The 19,388-nt window shown below is 44.6% G+C and overlaps 1 protein-coding gene across 2 annotated transcripts in view; it reads left to right on the top strand.

The window, feature by feature from the left end:
- KHDRBS2 (KH RNA binding domain containing, signal transduction associated 2) overlaps positions 1–19,388 on the top strand; it is a 575,389-nt gene that overhangs the window by 108,441 nt on the left and 447,560 nt on the right. For both annotated transcript variants that reach the window (XM_060235372.1, XM_060235371.1), the window contains exon 2: positions 16,849–16,976. In XM_060235372.1, the coding sequence (XP_060091355.1) occupies positions 16,849–16,976 (128 nt within the window). The remainder of the gene's footprint in view (positions 1–16,848; positions 16,977–19,388) is intronic.

Below are 19,388 nucleotides of genomic sequence, written 5' to 3'. Positions count from 1 at the left end.
CAGAACAATACATATGCATGGATTGTTCCAGGATTCTGGGATGGATGCAGAGATAGACAGATAGATAACAGACTGACAGCTTTGCTTCCTTAGTATAACTATAAGCGTTCACATATTCCTTTTCTCCAAAGAAAATAGTTTTCCACATGACAGACTTAGTAGAAGGAGACTATAAAGAATGCATACTACAGAGATTCTCTAAAACTGTGACTTTTGGCTATATATTAATTTGGATATAGATTCATAACTTAGCTAAAAAGAAACAAGCAAGGCTATGTGTTTCACTGATGAAAGGACAATCAATTGTATGATGGAGAGGCAGGTCCCTGAAAAACAATGTAATCGACATTCTTAATGCTTCCAATCAAATCATTAGGAAAGCAACTGCTAGGCAAATGCTGGCATCATTCTTCCAAGGGGAAACAAATGCTGACATCTTGGGAAGGTGTATTCTATTTTGTGCTAGGCTGTATGGGCTGACGAGAAGAAAATTTGTTATTTGATAAGTTTTGACATGCTTCACCATGTAGCAAAGGGAAGTTTCTGCTAGGGGGTGACTATTTTTAATGGAAATGCTGTATTCATGATGTGAGTTTTCTAACAGATGTCAAGTATAGTTAAGGGAAGTATAAATTAACTCTATTTTTTTATTGGTAGCAGTAAAGTAGATAGTTATTTTAAAAGTAAGATTTGTGCACATTCTTTTCTCTTGATTTTTCCCCCTCACCAGAATGATGCAGAAGAATTCTCCATTTTCACCTCTAAGAAACTGAAATTTATTGGGCACAGTGCTGCTTGCTCTGTGCATAGAGGGCAGGGTACAAAAGTCAAGATAGCTCTCCTCTTACTTTTTGTCCAATTTTGGCTGCTGCTACTTTCTCCCTACGTGGCATTGCAAACAGATCCTTTGTTTTGAAGTGATCCCTCCTGCATCTCATATTGAAGCATTCCATAAGGATGTAAAAGGATGCTCTTTTTTTTGATGTTTCCATGTCATTGTGAACTCTTCCCACCCCCCTTTCACCCATTGATCTTGGTAGTGTTCTATATTCATTTATGTCCTTTACGCCATCTGATGCCATTTTTATCCCATGTGCATTATATGAAATGTATACATCTAAATTCTGAGCAGTTTTTACTGAATTTCAAATTATGGTTCAGGGGACCGGGGGGCGGGGGGGGGGGGGGTTGGAAGGTGATTTTTTTTTTCATCCTAATAGTGGAAGAACCCAGATCAGAAAGTGATTTTTCAATGTGTGCGGAAACTTTGGTGAGCCTAATTTCAACCAATCTTCATGACCACATTCATGCAAATCCTGTAATAATTTTGAAGGCAGTTTTATAAGACAACCATATTTTTTGTATGGCCCTGTTCTAGGGTTGCCAGGCCCCACCTGGCCATCAGCAGGGGATGGAGGGATAGGGTTGCCGGATCCTGGTTGGGAAACTCCTGGAGATTTAGGGATGGAGCTTGGGAGGACAGGGACCTCAGTGAGGTATAATACCATTAAATCTGTCCTCCAAAGCACCCATTATCTCCAGAGAAACTGACCTCTGTTGTCTGAAGATGAGCTGTAATTCTAGGGGATCCCCAGGTCCCACCTGGAGACTGGCATCCTTACTCTGTTCTAAGCATGTTCATTCAGAAGTAACTCCTACTAAGTATATTATTTTATATAAGTGTGTATGGCAGGCAGACCATAGAAAGCTGCCCCAGAGACCCAGATGCCAAGCAGAGCAGTGCTCTGAATCAGCCAATAGGAAAAGTGTACTGGAAAAGTTATGGTCTGTTGGAAGAGGTTGTTAGACAGAAGTTTTGAGGGTGAGAGATTGAAGACGTGAATTAAAGATCTGAGATATCAGCTTTTTGGTTAAGTTTCCTTGTCTGGGGAATGGAGTGTATGAAAGTGTTAAAGTAGGCCAGCAGAGTTGTTGGCTCTCATGTGTAACTTAATTGTGGCAGAGTTCTGTACTATATTAATTAAACTTACATGAGTGTTTTTTTTTTCCCTTGGGCATGGATTGCGTAAAGCCTAAATATCCCTCAGGGCCAGATTATGTGTTAATATTACTTCAATTTGTACACCCCCCAATCATCTTCATTCTTGCTCACTTCTAAAAAGCAAATCATCTTATTCTTTCTGAGTTTATTTCAGTTTTCAGTCTAGGCTTGTATGGGTTGATATTTAGGTTCAGAGGCTCTCACTTCAAACTTTTAAAAAATCTTGCTGGAAACCACAGTGCTGTCGGGTAGGCAAGAAATTTTGTTTTGACAGTAGGAAATATCCTGAAAGGTGCTTTTCTGTTATGCCAAGTGCCATTCTCTTTGGCTTTAATGGACCATTAAAGGCTGTTGTCTAAAAAGCCAGTTTGGAATGTCATATTCGATTGGCTCAGTAGTGAGATGAAAAAGTAAGTATGAACTTTGGTTGGTGGAAGTGAGAAATTATATATACCAGTGGAACTTAAATTTGAATTTAAAAAGTAATTTATATTTTGGGAGTTACTCCCAATATTCTGGGGAGGTGACTTTTACAAAAGCATGTTGTTACTTTCAAGAATTGATTTATTGAGCATCATTTTATTCCACCATTTCTCCAAGGGGTTTTCAATGAGGCATACACATGGTTCTCCCCTCTTTTATTTTATCCCCTTATCAACCCCGTGATACACATTAGGCCACAAGAGAATGAACAAGCCATGTTCACTCAGTGAATTTCATAACAAGTGTGGATTTGAACTTGGCCAGCCTAATTCGACTCTGTAGTCTCTGTACTAGTTTTTCTCTCAAACAAATTAAAAAATATGAAAAGGACATTACAAGTTTCTGATAGTCTCCCATCATAAAGTAATGCATGCTTAAAAGTTTGGAACTCCCTGTTGTTCACTCGCTCACCCCCCTCCCAAACACAAACAAACATCTACCATTATTCCAAATTACCATCATTTTATCTTCTTCTTTAAGATAGTTCAGAGAGAGAGAGAGAGAGAGAAATCACCAATCTGGGGAAGGAAGAGGACCTGGGTGCCAGAACCCCCTTCCCTTTTCAATTCTGAGGCAAGTGGGCAGATGCTCTCATTGTCGCAGGATGGTGGAAGGCCGGGAGCCTGTCTTGGGGGTGGGGGAGTCTCACAGTTAATCAGGGTCTCATAACGAATTCAGCAACATGCTAGGTTGGAGGGGAAAGAATATGATGCCTTCAGTTTAGTCAATGAGTCAAGATTTTTTTGTTAAAATCTTAAAAAAGATTAGCCTTCAGTAAATCCAGTGTATATGCATAGTGACTGATAATCAGCTCAATAATGGGAACAATATTAGGAGAGAGAGAAGGAAACAGCTTGCTCCAGAAGGGGCTCAGAGAGCTGCACTTCCTCCTAACTACAGAAAATAAGCTTTCCAGCAGTGGAACACAGGAGGGGAAAGACTGACTGCGGGAAGAAACTACAACGAATAAAACTCACAGAGCCACTTCCTTGTCAATAGCATCAGCTCTGCAGGAACCAGAAGACAGCCTCTCCACTGACCTGATAGAGATAGGCAGTCATCTAAGTCAGATATCAACAGCTGGGGATTAGTGGAAACCAGGGCTTTCTTTCTGGAAAAAGAGGTGCTCGAACTCTCAGAAGAGAAATGAAGAAGAAACACACGGGTGCCGGTCGTGAACTTTTCTTTTTTTTTTTCTTTTTTACAAAATAAGTTTCCATGAAGAGGTTCTGGAATCCACTCCACTGTGCTTCCTCTCCACTGTGGAGAGCCGGTTTGGTGTAGTGGTTAAGTGTGCGGCCTCTTATCTGGGAGAACCGGGTTTGATTCCCCACTCCTCCACTTGCACCTGCTAGCATGGCCTTGGGTCAGCCATAGCCCTGGCAGAGGTTGTCCTTGAAAGGGCAGCTGCTGTGAGAGTCCTCTCCAGCCCCACCCACCTCACAGGGTGTCTGTTGTGGGGGAGGAAGGTAAAGGAGATTGTGAGCCGCTCTGAGACTCTTCGGAGTGGAGGGCAGGATATAAATCCAATATCTTCTTCTTCCCCCAGAAAAAAAACCCCTGGTAGAAACAGAAAAGAAAGACATGGCGATATGGAAGAAGATCAACAAGGAAGGAAGGGAAAGAGGGCAGAGTGGAAGCAGCTGACAGAACAGCAAATTCTTAAAGGGGAGAAAAACTCAACAGCTGTTGGAATGAGGCAACATAGAGAAGAACAGGAAACAGTACAACAAAGAGGCAGAACTACAGGTAGAACAGGAACTGTACTGGTGGCAAGCCCTCAGAAATTAAGACTACAAAAGACTAAAGCAGTGTTTCTCTGTGAAGGAATAGGAAACCTTCTAGTAAGAGTGGACTGATTCTTTTGAAGACTTTACATGGGGAGAAACATAAGTTTACTTTTTAGTAGCAACTTACTACTATTACTATTCTGTAAAACTTTGGGGGGAAAACTTACTTGGACCTCAGTGAGATATATCACAGGGTGATTTCTTCCCAGAATAAGTGATAAAGGTTATTGTTAAAGCATTTCTAAGGTGTTTGTGTCCATTTACAATCCTGCTGTACCTAAGAACCCTCACAAAGATGGTATGATTAGGTCACCAGTATATTCTTATTTATAGCTTGGTTGTACACACACAGAGGATAATAAAATAGCTCTTGTTTGTTGATAATTGCACTATCCAATTGTAGTACCCCCCCCCCCCCTCTGGGGACAGAGGGACATCATACCTGGAGTCCATGGGGTCCTGAAATCACAGTCACTATTTCCTTATGAAGGTTGCTTTTATTTATCAGTCCAGACCACTGAAAGTGTGGTGTGCTTCACCCATCTCAGGATTACACTGCATTACACAGGAGAAAAATGAAAAGACCCCAGGGACGTGCTTGGCCAGAAACAAAATATTCGAGCACAAGCAGTCCAGCGTAAATGCCTGCACGAGGTTAATAACAAGCCCAGATTTTGAGGAAAGGGTGTGAATCACATGGACTACCGACATATTGTCGCATCAGAAATGAACAGCATGGTTGGACAGGTCAGCCCCCCAAAGACTAACTGCCACAACTATGCAGAAAAACTCCAGGAACGTCAAGTTCCAGAAAATGCCCCTCTCCAACCATTCCACTGGTCATTCACCTGCACACCAATGTCCACGGAAATACACCCCAAACTCAATTGAGCCTGCTGCATCTGACATGACCTGGAGATTGGCCTCAATCTTCGTGTCACCTCTCCAAAAAGAGATGCCATTGAATGACTCTAAAAACCGTTCCGAAACCGCCAAGTCACTCCGCATGCCCCTGGTGAGCTGCATCCTGTGATGCAGAAGCCTCAAAGTGCCCATGGCGTCACACAGCCACCTAAGAAAAGCCCTCTCAGGGGCCACAACCTTGCACGCAAAGTTGAGGTGGCCCACAATTTGCTGCAGCTCCTGAAGGGAAACTTTCTGTTTTCCCTTCAAGTCCGCAAGCTTAGCCAGAAGAGCCAGCACCTTGTCGGCAGGCAGCTGTGAAGCTTGCTGCATGGTATTTAGCTCAATACCAAGAAAGGGCAGTACTGTACTGGGGCCCTCGGTCTTCTCATAGGCTAAGCGAACCCCTAGCTCCCCAGCCATCCCGATGAATGAGTCCAAAAGGCGGACACACTGTCCTGTCCCCGCAGGGCCCACCACCAAAAATCATCAAGGTAATGAACCGTGGCATCCAAGCCCATCCTATCCTTGAGTGCCCATTCCAGAAAGGTACTAAAATGCTCAAAGGCCGAACATGATACCGAGCATCCCATCGGGAGGGCTCAGACCATGTAATACTGGCCTTCAAACGCAAACCCCAACAGTTCAAAATCACAGGGGTGGACCGGGAGAAGATGAAATGCTGACTTAATGTCACATTTTGTCATTTCCGCACCCCTTCCACACCTGCGTAGCACCTTGACCGCTTGGTCAAAGGAAGTATACTGTACTGAGCACAAATAGTCTGGGATGTCATCGTTCACCAATCCCCCATGTGGATATGAAAGGTGGAGAATTAATCAAAACTCCCCAGCTGCCTTTTGGGGTACCACGCCTAGTGGTGATACCTGGAGGTTCGGTACTGGGGAGGAATACGAAAGGGCCCAAAACTCGTCCCTGCCTGCACTCCTTCGCGATTTGCTCTCTGACCACCTACTCCAAACCCAGCACCAACCTCAAATTAGATGCCATAGCAGGGCTGCGCGGGCCCTGAAAAGGAATCCTAAACCCAAACTGAAAGCCCTCCAGTAAATAAACTTTATCAGCCTTCTTAAGGTGTTCAGTAAGGAGCTGCCTAAGCACGCTCAGTCTGATGGGACAGAGTCTCTTTACCAGTATGTTGTGCATTGCCTCCAGGGCGCTTATTGCCACCCTTGGGCTTCACTTTGTTAAATGCCAAAAAGGCATGCGCCCCCCCCCCCCCACAATGGACATTCGTGCTTGTATTTGCATGTCTTTCTAGCGCAACCCCCCTGTGAGATATAGTCCCAGCATAACAGCCGGGGTTGAATTGACTGTCCCACCATGGAGCGGGGTCCTGGGGCAGAAGCCTGTTTACTAACCAAATGTCTGCTGTCAGATCTGTCCCCTGCATTGGACTTGAACACCCCTCAGGAGGCCCAACCCCCCCAAAAGGTGACGAAGGAATATGGGGGGGGCTCCATGCCAAAGGGGGAGGTTGAGAAGGGCAGCAGAGGGCCGTAAATTCACCCCCTGCACTGACTGTACCCCTATCTAATTGTCCCCACCCCATTCCTGAGAAAGAGAGAGGGGGGTTGTCTCACTGCCTGTCACGTGCATGAAACAGGGAGGGAGGGGAACAACGTGCTGCTGAGCCATGGGCCAATGCTGTGGCTCACAAAAACAAACCGCCCACCTGCGCCGCGTCCCTTGCAGCCTCACAGCACCATGGATACCACCGCTCCACCACCGGCCCCGCCGCACGCTCCTTGCCCTCCACTCGGCCCACTGGAAGGACGCTCGAGCAGCATCCTTCCCTGCCGAGAAATGAAAGAGCACTGTGTGCTCTTGGGCGGGCCTGGGGTTTATAAAGCCCCCAGCATCCAGCCCTTCTCCAGGCCCTGGATGAGCGGGAAGGCTTGTTAGCCTCCCATCCATCCGGGGAGGCAAACGCGACCCCCCGGCCTCAGCCGCTATGCATTGCGGCCGGAAAGAGGCTGGATTCCCTGGCTAGGTGTGATTAGAAACTGCCTGTAGAGACCTTAAAAGTCAGTCAAAAACTCAAGAAGAGTACTGGTGTTCGAAAGAGAATGGGTTTGGGTACCAGGAAGAGGGTACCAGCCTTCTGAGCACCAAAAGAGTCAGTGATTACTCCAAGTTACTAGAGTGTTTATGAAAAAAAAACTGGAACAAAAGCCTCTCAATATAAAGATCTAAGTAACTGTGAATAAATTAAGAACCTCTCATTAGACTGATATATAAGAACAAAAGTCTGTGCTTGTACTAGTGTTACCTCATTAATTTCAACCCCTAATTTCACCTGACCTTTCCCTTCAGTGTTAAAAAAAACCTTTTTTAAAAAAAAAAAATTAAAGCAGGGGTGTCAAACTCATTTGTTATGAGGGCCGGATCTGACATAAATGAGACCATATCAGGCCGGGCCATCTGTGTCATAAAATGCAATGTCAGGTAGCAGAGATATAAACTTTATAAAGGACACAGACAAACACAAAGATTTTTTTTTAAAATATATATATATACACACACACACACACACACACATATATATGTATATATATGTATGTATATATATATATATATATATATATATATAGCACATTTTGGTACTTTTCTTTGTATCTCTCCTGTGCAATCCAGGCTCTCTCAATCACACAGCAGAGCTACTGAGCCAAGCCTCTCTTCCTTCTATTGGCTGAGGCGCCTCTCCTTCCTGGTCCATTAGGGAAAGACGGAAAGAGCCAAAGCTTCCTTTGAAGTAAGTTCCCCCCCTTCCTCCCCAGGGGAGGAGCCTCAACCAATGAAGAAAACAGAGACTTTGTTCTGTAGCTCCTGTGCAATTGAGCAACCCTGGCAAAGCAAGCTGTGATGCAGAAGGAAGCAAGAGAGAGGGGGAAGGAAGCAGACAACAGCCAGTTGCTTGACCCAGACCCCATGTTTGACACCCCTGTTTTAAAGTGTCTTAAGTGCCATTTCCAAGGGTTTAAGTTAAAGGGTAATCCTTTCCCTTCCCTCAGGTTCTCGGGCTGAGCAAATGGCCAGAACATATCTTACTGACAGGATGGGATAGCCAACATTTCTTCAAGGGAGAAGAAATCACATTGGCTGTTCAGTCAGTGAAGGAATAGAAAAATGGAAAATCTATCCTCTGAGGGAGGAAAGTGGACAGCATCCATCATACTTGCTTTGCCTCAGAACACCTGGGCCCAGAGCCATTTTTCTTCCACTGTGTCACCCTAAATGGGGGTCTCCTAATATATAGGGGTATATTAGCTCTTAAAGGAGACCCTAGGCTTAGCAAGAGGAGGGATAACTGGGATCTTTACACTACTTGTCTACCAGGATTTTTCTCTAGAGAACACTCAAAATTAAAGCAGACCATTGCTTAACCAAGGGAGGTTGTTTTATTAATAGAAAATAATGAAATGCACACAAAATAAATGCACACAGAAAACCAAACACACATAAATTGCAGAAGTACAGGGATGAGAGGGGATTATAGGAGGGGTTATAAGGAGTGATAGCTACCTGTCCAGGAGAGCAGATTTCATGGAGAAAGGCTGTGAGATGGACTAGAAGAACCCAGACAAACGGGCATGTTCTAAACAAGGTGTACATACCCAAAAACGTATCCTGAGAGTATGATTATAGGGATGAGCTAATATGACAATGGTGTAATGGGTTTAGTATGTCTTAACAAAAGGACTGTTTTAGTTTCTCAAGCGTTAAGACAAAAAGGGGATCTTTCCTAATGGGGTGAGATGAGGGCAGTTTGGTGAAAATGAGAGTTTATTGTTTCTCCTTGATGGCCTGGAATAAAAGAAGGAAATGAAGATGTATAACAAACATTGGCAGAGTCATGTTCAGGGAAGAGGTAGTAGGCAGGAAGGAGAAATTCCATCAATACTATAGTATGACAGGATTTGAGACAGGAAAGTAGATTACAAACGTAATCCATCCATACTAATGTAGATGGGTTAGAGGCATGGCCTATGCTTTTACCAGACAATAAGCAGTCTTTTAACCATTGCTGTTGAGACCTTGGGGGCATTGGACAGAGATTATCCACTTCTTGTTTCGTGAAGGAGAGAGATGGAGTGGGGACTGTTTGGAGGAGTGTGACAACCAGCTCAGTCTTTGGTACCTGTGTCTCTCTCAGGTCCAGCAAACATCCTCTAGCAGGCCCAACTTCAGTGCCAAGCCAGGCTTTCAGCGGGCACTGTTGTGGAGGTCTATAGGTCTTTCATGGTATTGGAGTCTTGTACACTGTTGTGTACTGTTGTGGAGGTCCACAGGCCTTTCATGGTACTCTCATGGAAAGACTATTCCTGGTTGCTGATGCCAGGGTTACAACCGAGGCTTGCTCACTGCTTCTGTACCTTTTGAGTTTCCCTGGACCAGACTGCACAGACTGCCCTGTTGCTGAGGCTACTGTACTTATCTGCTTTGTGAGGCTTTTTTTTCTTTCTTTCAGGTAGCCTGCCACACCAACCCAGGACTGTTTTTAGTGTTGGTACAAAGCTTCAGTCATGTGATGAATTTTTACGAAAAGCCATTGTTATAATGACCAACATGCTTTTTTTCTAGATAAGAAATGCCTGAGGGTCTCCAGTGTTTACTTCTTTTTTATTAGTGGACCTTCCTCTGGAGATCCAAATATTCATTGGTATTTTTCTTCCATGTGTAAATTAACGGTTCTTGTATTCCCAAGGGTGTAACCTTATTTTACGATATTGATCCAACATCAAAGCTATTAGAGAATTCTGGTAATCAAGGAGTTCAGTGCAGAAAGCAAGTAGACTCTGTGCACATCAGTGCTGAGCCAACCTTTATCAGGAAACACAATCTGCCTTTGACTTACAGAAACCTCAAGACTATATGCAGGGAAAGTTTTGTTAACTGACATTCACAAGGATTTGGGGTTACAAGTTAACCAGATATGCCAACAGGCAAGTGGGTAGCAGTCATGTCTAGGCCCAGGAGAGATACACAACCCTCTCAGCTATTACTTTCTCATCACTGCTACATTAGCCATGGCTGGAACCAGGCAGAGACGTGCTGCCTGTTCCTTGGCCACCCACCATTGCATGAGAGCTGGTGGTGGAAAAGCTGGCCAGGCATTTAGGCTGTGGGGGTCTGCTTGCCCACAGCAGCATGACTGATTAGTGCCCCCAAAGTGTTCCCTGACCCTCCTCTTGTGTACAAGAACAAGTGATGGAAGAGCAAGGAGCACTTCCTAGCTGGTTTTCAGTCATGGGCACTGCCCATTCATGCTGCTGCCAAGTGGGCAGTGGTCTTTATTCACTTGCTGTCATGCAAAAGCAAGTGGTAGAAGAACAGGTACAGCTTAGAACAAATAATCAGTCAGTCCTGGAACATTTAGAAAAGATGGCTGTGATTGCTAAGATGCAACATGAGTTTCTCAAGAACAAGTTATGTCAGACTAACCTTATCTCCTTTTTTGAGAAAGTGACTACCTTGCTGGATCAGGGAAATGCCGTAGACTTAGTTTATCTTGATTTCAGTAAGGCTTTTTTATTTGGTAACTTATGGTAACAAATTATATTTCTTGCATCATTAATAACTTCTTTTATCTATCCCATATATTATTTTTTTGATAATGATTAAGTCTTAGAAAAAATAATATTAATTTTTGTTTTTATTAGTTAAGGGTACCTTTAAACATTAGTACTTTAAGTAAATAACACCTGCGGGGGTCAAGTAACGGGGGAAGGGGTGGGTAGTAAGGCTTTTGATAAGATTCCACATACTGTTCTTGTTGACAAGTTGGTAAAATGTAGTTTGGATTTATCCTGTTACTGTTAGGTGTATCTGTAACTGATTGACAGATCACACCCAAAGAGTGCTTGTGAATGGTTCTTCACCCTCTTGGAGAGGAGTAACATGTAGTGCCTCAAGGATCTGTCCTGGGACCTGTTTTGTTCAACATCTTTCTAAATGATTTGGATGAAGGAATAGAGGGAATTCTTATTAAGTTTGCAGATGATACTAAATTGGGAAGGGTTGCAAATACAGTAGAAGACAGAAACAGGATACAGGATGATCTTGGCAGGCTGGAAAACTGGGCTAAAACAAACAGCATGAATTTTAATGGGGACAAATATAAAGTGCTGCATTTAGGTAGGAAAAATCAAATGCATCATTATACAATGGGAGAGACTTGTCTTGGCAGTAGGATCTAAGGGTGTTGGTGGACCATACACTGAACATGAGTCAGTAGTGTGATGCAGTAGCTAAAAAAGCCAATGCAATTTTGGGTTGTATAAACAGAAGTGGTGTCCAGACAGTGCAAAGTGATTGTATTGATCTACTCTGCTTTGGTTAGACCTCACCTAGAATACAGTGTTCAGTTTTGGGCACCGCAATTTATGAAGGATTTAGACAAGCTGGAACATGTTCAGAGGAGGGCAATGAAGATGGTGTCCTATGAGGAAAGACTGAAGGAGCTGGGTATGTTTAGCCTGGAGAGGAGATGACTGAGATGTGATATGATCACCATCTTCAAGTACATAAAGGGCTGTCATATAGAGAATGGCGCAGAATTATTTTCTGTTGTCCCAGAAGGTTGAACCAGAACCAATAGGTTGAAATTAAATCCAAAGAGTTTCCAGCTAAACATCAGGAAGAACTTCCTGAAAGTTAGAGTGGTCCCTCAGTGGAACAGACTTCCTCTTGAGGTGGTGGGCTCTCCTTCCTTTGAGGTATTTAAACAGAGGCTAGATGGCCATCTGGCAGTGATGCTGACTCTGTGAATTAGGCAGATGATTAGGAGGGCAAGAAGGGTCTTTGGGGAGAGGTATTTGTGAAGTTCTTGCATTGTGCAGGAGGTTGGACTAGATGACCCTGGAGGTCCCTTCCAATTCTATGATTCTATTATTCTTGGTCAGCTTGTGCTACTGCATGGGCAGCACCCATGGCCAAGACTTGGAGCCTGCTCCACTGATGCCTGCTGTTGCTTAAGAGTAGACAGCAGCTGAGCAGGCTGCAATCCAGTTTGCTGGTTGGCCAACTTTGCCAGATAACTGAGGGCCAGATAACCCAGTTTTTACTGTATTACAGAATTTAGAAGGCATATGGCTCCTAAAGCTGTCCTCCAAGACACTCGATGGCAAGGTGGTCACTGACAGCAGCCAGTAGATACCACTGTGCATTAAACATTTCCTTGAATTGTATTTACATAACAGAAATGCCTTTCAGATAGTACTCAGAACATGCCTGTATCTCTGTGCTACAGTGGTGCTATGGTTCAAAGAAGAGCCAAAAAAAACCCCATAGAATTCTTGGCACATCATTTTTGGAAAAGAATACTATCTCAGTCATTTTCAAAGGGAAGATGATGTCATTTCCACCACTCTCCCCACTACATTAGTAGAGTGAAGGATGCTATGCAGAAATCTAGTATTATTACACCATATAGCCATGAAGACAGGTGCTTGAAAAACCAGTATGTTTTTCTCCAGCCTTTGTTCTCAGGAAAGCATTGCCCACCCCCCAGTCGGAATAACAAGACAAACACTGTATATTGGATAAACAAACAGGGCAACTTTATTGAACAACCACGGCATGGGGCAACCTGAACTGCTGGACAGGCCAAAGGAAACCCCTGACCCTTCCCTGTCCAGAGAGGGCAAGCCACCCAGCCCCCAGCAGTAGCCAGTTTGTACTGGCTAATGCCAGGCTGGCAAAGGCCGGGTTTTACCTCCACTGCCTGGGCCCCCACCCAGGAGCAGCCCAGACAGAGGAGGGAACCCTATAACGGGCATCGCAGCAGAGAGCTATACAGCCCAGCTGCAGTTCCATCCCGCCACATTCCATGAAACAGGAAAAAACCAAGGGTGCTCACCGGTGACCTACATAGCCCAAATCACACTCCAGCCACCGCCAATGCCAAGCCTCCACTTAGGCACTTGTACCCACCGGTTGGCCCAGAGCCAAACAAAGCCCCAGCCACTGTCCGTGCAAAAAGGCCCTGTTGCCCTTTATGGACAGGTGGACCCCATCCTGCCGATATAGGTCTGCCAACTCCGACCTTATAGCAGGGTGCAGCAGGTACACGCCCAAGCCATCACACAGTGCCTTCCTGATCGCCCTGTTGGCCTTGCACCTGGCCCTTTCAATCCTCACAAGATCCCAGGCCGCCCTCCACACCCTGCGAGGAAGGATGGCGGACCACAAAATCAGCACCCCGGGTCACCTGCTCCGTATGATCCGAAGATCCTTGATCACCTGCAATGAAAGGGCCCTCCCCTTCAGCAGACCAAGATCGTTGCCACCGAGGTGGACCACCAAAACGTGCGGTGGAGGACCCATCTTCCCCTGAAAGAGGAGTGGCAAGAGCCCTGACTAATGCAGGCCCCGGCGTCCTGCCACTCCACCACAGCCCACTTGCTGAGCGCCAACTGCGATCCAATTGGCATACACCGAGCTTGGTGGGCCGCCCAAAACACCATGCTGTGGCCGGCGATCAAAATCCTTTGCCTCTCACGCTGCACCACAGCACCTGGAACACTGGGCTGGCTAGGTAATCTCCCCACACCGCCCGGCCTGAACATAGCTATAGAGCCAGCCGGACCTGGCATGAAGGGGAATCCCCAACCCCCCCAGGGCCACCCACTACTAGTACCTGGACTATTGTGCTTACCCTCTGTGCTTACCCTCTGGGTCCTCCAAATTAACAGCTACCACCACCGGAGCAGGGACACCGACTCGCCCTGGGTGACTTGCCACATCTGGAGTGTTGCCCTCTCCATCAGACTCAGAATTGTTCTCGTCCATCTGCTCCCGGCTCGGACCTCCCGGGGTGCTCGCCTGAGCAGCAATGCCCTGTAATGCAGAAAGACGAGCCAGCACCTCTTGTTCAAAATCCCTTATAGATGTCCTTGCTGCCTTACGGCCTTTAACCGGCCCCGAAGACCAGGGTCCAGACCCTGCTGCCACTCCAACGCCCCAAGCTGCTCCATAATGCCGTGCCTGGTCCGCACCTCCTCTTCCTCCCCGGGCACTAGAGTAACTGTGCGCCATCTGGCAATGCCCTTAAGGGGCTGCTTGCCTTTCGATACCCGTTGACCTTTTTTGGGAGCCATGGCCCGAGCCCACCACCTCTTGACAACCTTGAGCAGGAGGGAGGGTTGGACCTGGAGAGTTGGCCCAGTTCCCTCTACCCCTATTCTAGAAGTGGAGGGGGGTCAGCTGACAAAGGCCCACTCCCACCGAGGACCCCGGCCTGTGCACCGTCGCACCACCTGCTAAGAAGGACGGGGGGGCAACTGACCAAGGCCCACTCCCACTGGGCACCCCGGCCTGCGTACCATCTGATAAGAGGGATGTGGGGGGAGAGGGAAGGGAAGAAACTCCGCTCCCTCAACCCAAACAAACCGCCGCACAATGAAAAGAGGGGGGGTGGAAAGGAGCGGGCCAAACAAACGCTCTGCCATGCTACCCCGCTAATTTCCCCAGGCCCCTAGCACTCAGCCCAACCCAAGAACAAACCGCCGGCGACAAGCTGCAGCCATGGCCGAAAAGAGCACCGAAAAACGCATCCTTGCCCCGAATGAGAGCGCACGAAACTGCACCAGTCGGGGCAAGGCTGGGCTTAATAAAGCCTCCAGCCACACCCCCTGCTCAGTCCTCAGATGGGCGGAAGCTCCGTTTGCCTCCTCTCCATCCGGGGAGGCAAACACGGCCCCCGCCCTATGCTGCTGATCAGCGGCGCGGTCAGGAAGGGGCTGCATTTGCTAGAGTAATTCTGAAAAGACTTCCACATTGTGCTGGTTTGAGTACCTCCTGAAATAAAATGCTGTTTCAGAACAAAGATATAAGCTATTACTTGCTTTTCCATATGTATGTCTTTGTAAGTCATTCAGTCATTAAGAAGTCTGAGGAACTTGGAGCCTGAATCTGAAGGAAATCAGGTTTAGTCAAGGTGCTTTATTTGCTAAGTCTTGATGTCTTTCATTAAATGAGGGTTCTCATTGCATTATCCTGAGTAATTCCATGCTGAAATTTTAATGGGAGTTGAGATTCAGTTTTTGAATTTGGGGAACTTATGGACTGAGGTTGGATCTAGGCTAGCCTAATAACCTAATGGTATCTTATAACCAATGTTCCCTCTAAGCTGCAGTCTTGTGAGCAAAAATACTACTTTTTGAGTTACTGGCATTAAAGTTGTGAGCTACTACATACATTAATGTGTTCTAAGACAAAAATGTGTGAGTTGGAGGTTAAAACTCTGTGAGCTAGCTCACGCTAACTCAGCTTAGAGGGAACACTGCTTATAACATCTTGATCTTCAGTCATGAAAAGAATAGGTTGTATTGGTCTCTGCCATAGACAAATTCCCTGAAATCTCTGGACTGATTAAACCTTGTATAAATATTTTGAGCCTGGCTTCTGTCCTTGCCTGATTGCAATACTTTCTACCTTTCTGTTCCTTACTCTAATACGGATGTAATGTATCATCTATCATGATGATGATGATGATATTGGATTTATATCCCTCCCTATACTCTAAATCTCAAAGACTCAGAACAACTTACAATCTCCTTTATCTTCTTCCCCCACAACAGACACCCTGTGTGGTGGGTGGGGCTGAGAGAGCTCTGACAGAAGTTGCCCTTTCAAGGACAGCTCTGCAAGAGCTATAACTGACCCAAGGCCATTCCAGCAGGTGCACGTGGAGGAATGGGGAATCAACCCCGATTCTCCCAGATAAAAGTCCATGCATTTAACCACTACACCAAACTGGCTCTCTGTCTATCATAACCTCTATCTATCATAACCTAGCTGTTTCAACTCATTTCTTATTTGTGCAAATTCAACTATGAATACTGAGTTTCATGCCACCTTCTGTTTCCTTGCATCAAATTTACCATTAAAGTTACACAGTCTTTAACATTACTGTTGCATCAGTTGCACACAAATGACGTACAGTGAAAAATGGCATAGAATGGTGTAGAAGAAACTAAAAAAGCAGGAACATCAGCTTTTTAAAAATGATGGGGGAAAGGATCCCCATAATCAAGATATGTAAGTAGGAAGAAAGCAAAAGGGCATATTCATATTTCCCTAGGCTCTTCTCCAAAATGGAATTCGGGTACTGTTATTCAAATAATGACTCCAGTCTGGCTCTGATACAGTCATGTATTCGAGCCAATTCAGTGTTTTGCATATTTAATTATCTAGAAAAGTTATTTGCCTCCTCTCCAGGCATCTTATGCTAAAGGCAGTTTATACTGTCATAAAGTTCTGTTATTATTAGATTACGTGTTCTTGTTCAGTTCAAATAGTTCTTACAGCTTAAGATGTGAAATAGATTCTTTTGTGTGTTGTATGGTGACAGTACAACTTCCAGTTTTTTAAATTGTTTTAAATGTTTCAGTTGTTGTTTTTAAGTCTTAATATGTTTTTATCTCTTGTTTTAACAGTTTTAATTATGTGTTGATGTTGTTGTTTTGGTTGATTTTAATGGTTTTTCAGCATGTATGTTTTAATTTGTTAGCCACCTTGGTGTCTCTTGTGAGGGCAGAAAAACAGGATATAATTTCTTTTAACAAATAAATATGGACATAATCCAGGAACAAAGACAAGCAGCAATATTATTTACATATTCTTTTTTTCTTTTATTTTGTCTAGAAATTGAAAAGTTCCAGAGTTCTGATGAGAAAAAGGAAGATGAAGATAAAAAATACCTTGATGTCATCAGCAATAAAAACATAAAGCTGTCTGAAAGGGTATTGATTCCTGTGAAACAGTATCCAAAGGTATTGAAAAGTATATAATATATATTTCTAACACAAATAGAGGACAGACTGTTATTTTATTTTGGTTTTATGAATATAATTAGATGTCAGGCTCAGAATGCTAACTCAGGACATTATACAAAAGTAGTTAAAATTTTCCCATTACTTTCCATTGTTTTCTGTAAACTTATGATCAGTTTTTTCAAATCATCTTGCATTAAGATGAGCTAAGCCTGTCTTGCTCTAGCGGATGAAGATTCTGCTGGAGTAAAGCTTAACAGAATGGAATCATTGATCCAACCCAATAGGAAGAGTCTGGCTCCATTTAAATCAATGAATTGGCTTTGAATGCTAAGGCAAGAACAGCATCTCCTCTCACAAGATGTCAGTTTGCTCCATCTTTCAGGTCCATTGATCCACAGAAACTGGGTGCATAGAATGGTGCAATGGGAAGGGGAGGCAGGCAAGTTGGCTTCCTCTAGCCAACTGCTCGTGCTGGTTTCAATCCAAGCTATTGTTCATAAGAAGTATTGATGATAATTCACCAAATTCCTATTCTATTTGACATTTCATGCTTTTAAAAATGCTTCTCTGGAACAGACTGTGATGGATTGTTCCAATTGTTATTAAAATAGATGGCAATAGTAACATTATATTCAGTGTTTTTAATTTGTTGCTCCATATCAAAGAACATATGTGAACATATGAAGCTTCCTTATTCTGAATCAGACCTTTGGTCCATCAAAGTCAGCATTGCCTACTCAGACTGGCAGCAGCTCTCCAGGGTCTCAAGCTGAGGTTTTTCACTCCTACTTCCCTGGACCCTTTTTAGTTGGAGATGCCGGGGATTGAACCTGGAACCTTCTGCTTACCAAGCAGATGCTTTACAACTGAGCCACGGTCCCTCCCAAAGAAGATTCAAATTGCATCTGTCTTAACTGCCTAGTCCCACAATGAAGACATCTGTGATGGACAATAAATGGCTATGTTTAACCCTTGAGTAAGAACCTTGAATGAGAACCCTTGCATGACAAGGGATTCAAATGGAATTCTTCAGGCCGTTGAGAGCTAATAGTTAAGAACTGACACTTGACTGGGAAGGAAGGCTAAGGGAGTGACAGGATCAAGAAGGATTCCCATTCAAGTCTGATAATGATAATTGATAATGATAATTTTTAATTTATATCCCACCCTCCCCGCCGAAGCAGGCTCAGGGCGGCTTACATGGCATAAAATGTAGACATTACAATAATACAATAATAAAATACACTAATTACATAACAGTTATATGCTTTGCTGATAAGATTCCTGGCCTAAGAGACATCTGGCTGTCCTCAACCAGGTCCAGGGATTTTTCAGCCCTGACCCCAATCTCTTAAAACTCTCTGAGGAAACTATCTTCTAGAAAAGGGGGGTGATCCCAATCCTGTCTAAAGGAAGTAGATCCTAAAGAAGGGGATGATCCTTAGACAGTGGATAAGGAAAGAAATTGAAATTTGTTTGAATGTGAACTCAAGTGTGAGACAAAGAAGCCTATATTGGCTCTGTCATGACTGTCTACTTTGTCATGACTGACTACTCTAACTACCAGGGGAGCTCTAAGACTCAGTGAAGAGAAGAGAGGTGGTTGTACCACCAGGTTCATTTTCCTCTGTACTGGGCTCTGCTCCTCAACACACTGATCAGGGTCAACTCTTTGCGATCTTGACCTTCTTCTCGGCCTTCTTTAAACAGCCAGTGAGATGCTCCATCGTCCCTTCTGTTATCATCTCACCCATGTGATCTGGATGTTATTGGGGCAGAGAGAAGCCTTCATTAGCCTGGGCAGATTCTTCCCAACCCTTCCCACTTGGCAGTGTGCCAGCTGTCACTCTTCCCCACCATGTGTCTTCCAGGCTGCCTCTTGCTCCAGAAGTCAACCCAGCCCTCCCCTTGTGGATGCACCTTGCCTGTGCCATGGCATGCTGGTTGGTGCCTGGCTGTCTTCACTTGCAGCCAAACAAAGATGGACTGGTGCTGTCTTGACAGGACACTGGCTAGTTGATGGCTTCCTGGAACTGCAAGTGAAGGACATCCGGGCTCCTGACTGGTGAGTCCAGACAATGTCCTGCAACCTGACAGGGCCATGACATGGAGGAAGTACAGGGTGAAATGTAATTCTTAAATTACATTACATTAAATCTCAAATTTAATCTAGAAAAATAGAAAGATGATTCATTACTAGTGCTTAGCTAGTTAGCACTGTCAGAGGATTTCAAGCCACAGGTTTTGCTACGATTCATTGAGATTTCACAGTGCCTCCCTCCTCCAGGGTTCAACCAGGATTTTGGATTTTTATCTCACTATAAATGCAAAGTGTCTTAGCAAGACATGAGATTCCCTCCTCATTACAAGTCCCTTCCCCCGTGCTCTTTGGTGTTCACGCCTCCTTCA

This window comes from Heteronotia binoei, chromosome 1, assembly GCF_032191835.1.
Source record: "Heteronotia binoei isolate CCM8104 ecotype False Entrance Well chromosome 1, APGP_CSIRO_Hbin_v1, whole genome shotgun sequence".
In the NCBI taxonomy this organism is placed as follows: Eukaryota; Metazoa; Chordata; class Lepidosauria; order Squamata; family Gekkonidae; genus Heteronotia; species Heteronotia binoei.
Note: the sequence above shows the minus strand (reverse complement) of the source record. Positions and strands in the feature narration are given on the sequence as shown.